Source organism: Sinocyclocheilus rhinocerous, unplaced genomic scaffold (genome assembly GCF_001515625.1).
Source record: "Sinocyclocheilus rhinocerous isolate Xijiao unplaced genomic scaffold, SAMN03320098_v1.1 scaffold820, whole genome shotgun sequence".
Lineage (NCBI taxonomy): Eukaryota > Metazoa > Chordata > Actinopteri > Cypriniformes > Cyprinidae > Sinocyclocheilus > Sinocyclocheilus rhinocerous.
In genome coordinates, this window is record NW_015670386.1 from 1,089,862 (window position 1) to 1,096,773 (window position 6,912).

The window sequence follows — 6,912 nt, forward strand, 5'->3', positions numbered from 1 at the left end:
TTTTTTTTACATATTAAAAGTTTGTTTTATAGCAAAAGCAGATGACTCCAACAGTCGTTTTTTGGCAAAAGCAAATAACTCCACATTTCATGTTTTAGAGTTTAAAAAAGAAACACTTGTTTAATCTTTGTAATCTCCTCAGATGACAATGTAGATGCCTGACAAACGTTGTTGTGATCATAAACTGTATGGATGTGATTACACGCAATACACAGAGCTTTTCCCTCACCATTGTAACGCGCTGCTTTTGCAAGGTTCCGTGAAAATGTTTCTGCATTTATTTTCCTTTTTCGCCCTGAAGATATCACAGGTTCATCAAGTTCGTCGAAATTATCCATCCTCGATCACTTATAGTCAGCTTTGACAACTCCTCTCAGCTAGCACGTTTTTTCAAAGTGAAAGTAGCCTTGTCACCTGACCTGAATACAGCGCACTGATTCGCCTAAATGGACTTATCGGCTTCTGTTCAAAAACAACAAGGGCGGTTGTCGGCTTCTGCAGTAAAACGTAAACTCATGATGCCTTGAAAGTGGACAAAACCGGCTTTTTTGACAAAACGTGTTTATGGTTCAGATCGCGCTATATGTGGAGAATAATGCACAGCAATCAGCTCCATTTTTTTTTTTTTAAAGTGGCGTTTATCGGTTTTTGCAAATGAACTCTTCAAATATTCATACACCAGTATTTAAAAATCTAATTAAAATATGAGTACATTTATGGATATTCATTAAGCAAAAATGAATTGGGTGCTCATCTTTATCCCACAGATTTAACAAGTGCCCAGTGCATCCCTGCTCCTCTGGCTACACCAATCCCAGTAAGTGATGACCCACAGATGCCCTCACTGAGCCCAGTTGTGCCCCAAGATATGCCAGAAAGCCCAAGCCAGGAGCCATCGGGGCGGGTGCCGTACTCTGTGCCTGTATCTGAACACATGGGTGAATGTGTGATGAATGAGGACACCTCATGTCTGGACACCTTGCTGGAAAGTATTCCCAAAGGAGCTGAGGTCAGTGTGGTGAGTGAAATAGAGAGCTGTAGGGGGGAACAGTGGGACATAGTTGTTCAATACTGGATTGATCAATGTAAAAGTACTGACTTTCTTATCTATCCATCAGAACCCAGTTCAAGGGGCCATTCCCACTAACCTACCAAACACTGCTGTGGGTTTGAGGCCTCCGTACTCTCCAGGTCTCCCAGCATCCTCCGCTCAGCTCACGACTCAATATTTCAACTCTGCTGTCAGTCCGCTACCCCCACTGGAGTCCTCCTCAGTTCTAGGTCAAAGCGAAGCCTCTTCCCAGACGATGGACTCCCTCGGCTCCTTTAGCTCTGGAGCTGGAGACGCTGCTGGGAAGGGGGGGTCTGGATCACTAATCATAGGAGGACTGGATTCCCTTTCCGAGTACACACTTCCTGGTGAGTGTTTTAACTTGAAATGTGATACACACTACCATTCAAACGTTTGGTGTTTTGGAAAGAAATTAGTTATTTTATTTAGCAAGGAAGCATTAAATTGATCACATTTAAAATGCTACAAAAATAAATTCAGTTTCCACAGAAATATTAAGCACCACATCTGTATTCAACATTGGTAAGAATTAGAAATTAATAGAATGATTTCTGAAGGGTCATGTGACACTGAAGAATGGAGTAAAATATACTAAAAAAAAATCTGTGGTTGCTATTATAGGAGGAAATTTCATTTGAAAATATATTCCTATAGAAAACAGTTTTTACATTGTAATAATATTTTACAATATTACTGTTTTACTGTATTTTGATCAAATAAATGCAGCCTAGGTGAGCATGAGAGACTACTTAGAAAAGCAATAAAACTTTACTGACTTCATACCTTTATTTTAATAATATATAAAAAATCTTGACATTACAATAGTTCAGTATTGATAAATCAAGTCTTTTTTATTACATTCATTTTACTTTCTTTATTAATCTTAGGAGGACGAATGTCTCACAGTTTCATCCCCAGTTTGCGGAATCATAATGCCTCCAATGCAGTGAGTTTAAACTGTTCTGTACTTGTAAACTGCTCAGTCTTACTCAATATGTCTTCTTTGTATGCAACTTTAAATGTTTGAAAAAAATGGTTTGCTATCTATCACCTACTCAAAGAATTGTTCTTGCTTCCAGCAGAATGGACCAGTTGGTACCAATCTTTCTCTGCTGTCACGAAACCCTCTGGCTGCCACACATGAGTTCAGACAGGCCTGCAATGCTTGCTACAGTCGCATAGGTATTGTACCTCTTAACTGTGTGATATGAAAAATAAGAACTATTCCTAAACATGTTGTACCTGTCTGAAAGAAGTGAATTTTTTTTTCTGTATAAGGGCAACGGGTGATGGACTACCATTATCAACCTGATGCAGCGCATCGCTGTAAGAGAGATGTGCTGCTCTGTCGCCTCAAATCCTCAGATGACCCCACCTGGAAGAGGGTGCGACCCCGTCCTGCTCGTAATAACTTCCTTGGGGCCTTTGTTCTCTGCAAAGGTATGGCACAGTGTTTATTGAAGAATTGTGGAAATTATGTACTGAATAGATGTTTGGGATGTACATTATTCTAAAATGGGTGTGGCCAGTGTTAAAGTCGGCTAGTGATCTAATGACTCGCTTGTTTTCTCGAAGCATTTATTACAAGTCTTGCTGATGCATATGCATTGATCTTGAAATATGAATTTTTGAATCTTGCATTGTTTCGGCCAATAATCATTTTAAAATATTAAAAATCAAATGAATTGTGATTCAGTAAAGTATATATTCAATATTTTAAAATATATACACATTAAATTACTTGCATACACATGATTGTGGCATGATTCACATCCTGACAGCTCTCCCTCGCAGACACGTGCCGCACACTTTTATCGCCTTTCACTGGATTGTGCTCGCTTTCCGTTCCATCAGTAACTCTCATTGACACGTTTTCTGAGTAGCTTTCTGAGCACTTATTGTGTTTTTTTGTTTTGTTTTGTTTTTTTTCTCAGGCCTGTTCTCGCAGTCACATGTGGAAATGACAGCTCTCTCACAATAGTGCTGTGGTCTTTAGTCAAATGCTCACAACCCATTGATGAAAGTTACCAGTTCATTGCGTGGCCACTGCTACTAAAAAAATAAAATGATTTCATATTATAAAAATCTTATTGCTATTTTCTGTAAGATAAAATACTGCTTTAGTGGTATAATTGTTTATATGGGAGAGCAGAAGACATTGAGGGGTCTTAGGATATAGCCTAGGGAAAAACCTGGAAAATAATAGGGAATTTAAAAATGGTCACATTCAGTACTAGAAAACGCATGGAAAGAAAATATTTAAAAGAAATATGGAATGTTTTCCTAAGTTTCCTAATATTTTATCAGCACCTTGCACTCTTTGATATATATCCAAATAGCCTGTATGTACATGTGTTCAGTGTTTACTTTAAACCGTAATAATTAAGTAGTTTTTTAACTCAAGACGCATTAGGAGAAGCATTTACATAATCTTATGAATGCACTAAAAATATAGAATCAAATCTATAATTGAATAGAATTCATTGAGCAGCATTAAATCAAATTATTCTGAATTTGTGAAATCCAAATGTGCAAATCAAAAACATGTGAATTGTGGATCGAATCAATTTGTCCAACGTTTAACACCTCTAAAATCTACTCATGCTGGAAACGGATATCAAGATTTTTTTTTCTTTTTGTTAAAAAAAATATATGTACCTATATGTAATATTATGATAATTTATAATTTCATAATGATAAAATAATTAAGCTCATTGATCATTCTCTCTTTCCAGAGGTACAAGAGCGTCAGGAGTGCCAGTATGGTGAAAACTGCACTTTTGCCTATTGCCAAGAGGAGATAGATGTTTGGACACAAGAGAGGAAGGGAGCTCTAAGTCGTGAGCTTCTGTTTGACCCTCTGGGCACCAACGAACGACGGGCCCTCAGTGTCACCCGTCTCCTTCAGCTCCATATGGGCATGTTTATGTTCCTCTGTGAGGTAATGTGCATCTTCATATTTAATGCCTGTCTCACAGCTAGATATGTTACATTCTTGCTTTGATATGTTGTCTAAGTGATTATTCTGGCCTCTGGCTTCCTGTAGGAATGTTTTGACAGTAAGCCTCGTATCATTAGCAAGAGAAGCAAGGAGAATCTCTCTGTGTGTTCCAACCTCACTGCACGACATCCCTTTGATGATAACAAGTGAGTCTTTTTTTTTAATTTTTTATCCCTTGCTGCATTGAGACTTGGATCACTAATATGATTTTGCAGCTCTTAAACAGCCATCGCATCATATCCCCTCTCATATGTTTGTCTTATGATGCTGTCTAACAGGTGCCTGGTGCACGTGGTTCGCTCAGCAAACGTGCGCTACAGTAAAGTACGCCCTCTTCACCCACTCTGCCAGTTTGATGTGTGCCGCCATGAGGTGCGATATGGCTGCCAGCGAGAGGACAGTTGCTCCTTTGCACATTCAGTCATAGAACTCAAGTGTTGGGTGCTTCAGCAGGACACAGGTACATAAAACATGCTATAATAATGTTTGTATGCATGCACACTTCAATCTGCTGTTTGATTTATAATCCATAAGCTCATGTATATGTTTAAGCTTTTTGTGTTTTGAATGTTCAGTCCATTTAAGAAACCTTTTGATTCATTTGAAAAACAATTGATTTCATCAGTGTAGCGAATCAGCTCATGGGGAAATATGAATAATTAATCATAACTAGTTATAATTAATTATAAATATTTAGATCCGCTGTAGATATTTACTTGACTTCTCAGGGTCAACTGTCTGTCAATTCTAAGAACGTTAATTTCCTGGTTAAGGGAAATAACTTTCTTACTGTACATTGTGTCTCTTCCTATGGAAAAGGTAGTGATTTTCGCTACTCACATTTCTTTGGGGCCTTAAAACCAGTGATATCAGCATTAGTTGCCATGGGGACCAGGGGGGGCCTGGTGTCGTTCGCAGACATCCTGGCACCCAGTTTATTGGGTGAGGGGTCTGTGACGATTTGTTAATCTAATGAATAACTGATTTGTTAAATCAAATGAAAAATTGTTTGTTTGATTGGTCCAGACGCTACATCAGTTTTTTTTTTTTTTCAGTAAGATTTTTTTTAAAGAAATGAATACTCAGCCAGTATGCATTAAATTAAAGTGATAGTAAATACTTTTATAGTATTTCTAATAAATGCTGTTGTTTTAAAATTTCCTATTTTTCAAAAATCAGTTTTTACAAAAATATTAAGCAGCACACCTGTTTTCAATCGGGATGCATCGATCCGATACTCGGTATCGGCTTTGATACTGGCATTTTCTGCTGGATCGTGTATCGGTCAGACGAGATCGATCCAAATCCGATATAGTGCGTATACTACGGTGTTATCGTTAAGCCCCACGAAAGGCACAAAAACATTATAAAGCATCTTAAAGTTTTCGTGCACTATATTAAGTGTTCTGAAGCCGTTCCATAGTTTAATGTGAAGTATAGATAAATATTTAAGTCAAGTTCACGTAAACCCTTCTCCCCGCTGTGTCTGTCTGTCATCCTCCATTCAGCATTCAAACTGCGTGTCACATTCGGTTATAAACGGTGAGACTCTCTTCAAGAGTGCACAATAACTGAGATTTAAAACCGTTAAAAGAAAAGGCTTAATAAAGTATCGCACAGATATAATATATTACGCATCAATATCTCTTCCCTTTTTTTTTATGAGGAGCGCTGCGCGCTGTTACTCCATTTTGCTTCAAGCGCATCATTCTGCGCACGGGGAGCGCATAAGCGCTTTGTGCCACTCTGTATTGGAGCCATACCCTTTCGTATTATACTTTTGCACAATGAAAGATTATTAATAGTCTTTTTTTTGTTCTATCTATCATATGTTGCTGCCTTCATTACTGTACTATGCATTTAAAAGAAATTTATTTTAATTTTATAGTATATATTTTATACATATATTTAGGCTACTTGTTTTTCATGAATGCATTTTACAACAATACAAAGAGCAATGTGTAACATTTTACCAGATTTAGTCCTACACTTATTAACTTTTATTTGTTGCCCACTAAATAATGTTGTTTCACTAAATGTTTAGTTTAATGTTTTTATAAAATTATTGTGCATCCATGATTTTTCTAGAATAACGTTTGCTGCTGAATTATCTACTAACCTAGTTTATAATAGTATTTTTTGTCATTCTACATTGATTTAAAAAAAAAAAATAATAAATAAACTGCGCTGGTATCAGATCGGATCAGAATCGGCCGATACTCAGAATTTTTGGGATCGGATCGGTTCTGAAAAAAATGGTATCGTTGCATCCGTAGTTTTCAACTTAATAAGAAATGTTATGTGGATTAGGGCTGGCTCGATACCACTTTTTCAGAACCGATACCGATCCGATTCCAAAAATTCTGAGTATCTGCCGATACCGATATCAATCCGATACCAGCGCAGTTTTTTTTTTAAATGAGTGTAGAATTTCTATACCTCAATGTGTAGGTCGATCATAACTCTTTTGTATGTTACACACAATCTACTAAATATAGACAGCTTCATTATAAAGAAAAAATAACAAACAAAAAAATATAATCAATCTATGACAAAAATACTATTATAAACAAGGTTAATGGATAATTCGGTAGCAAAAGTTACTCTAGAAAAATCATGAGTGCACAATTTTATAAAATCCTACACTTTTAGTGAAAAAAATACATTAAGTGGGTAACAAATAAAAGTAAAAAGGCTAAATCTGGTAGGCCTACACATTGCTCTTTGTATTGTTGTAAAATACATTCATGAAAAACAAGTAATATATTTATATATAAATATATACTATAGTAGTCTATAGTAAGTTCTTGTCTTAGGACAACTTTGATTAACTTTTTTG

The 6,912-nt window shown here is 36.6% G+C and overlaps 1 protein-coding gene across 1 annotated transcript in view; it reads left to right on the plus strand.

Moving 5' to 3' along the window:
- The window catches only part of zc3h7bb (zinc finger CCCH-type containing 7Bb), a 23,156-nt gene that overhangs the window by 3,313 nt on the left and 12,931 nt on the right, over nucleotides 1–6,912 (plus strand). Inside the window, exons 9-16 of the mRNA XM_016546025.1 lie at nucleotides 768–1,018; nucleotides 1,119–1,419; nucleotides 1,960–2,018; nucleotides 2,152–2,254; nucleotides 2,351–2,512; nucleotides 3,808–4,013; nucleotides 4,119–4,219; nucleotides 4,352–4,533. Of these exons, the coding sequence (XP_016401511.1) occupies nucleotides 768–1,018; nucleotides 1,119–1,419; nucleotides 1,960–2,018; nucleotides 2,152–2,254; nucleotides 2,351–2,512; nucleotides 3,808–4,013; nucleotides 4,119–4,219; nucleotides 4,352–4,533 (1,365 nt within the window). The remainder of the gene's footprint in view (nucleotides 1–767; nucleotides 1,019–1,118; nucleotides 1,420–1,959; nucleotides 2,019–2,151; nucleotides 2,255–2,350; nucleotides 2,513–3,807; nucleotides 4,014–4,118; nucleotides 4,220–4,351; nucleotides 4,534–6,912) is intronic.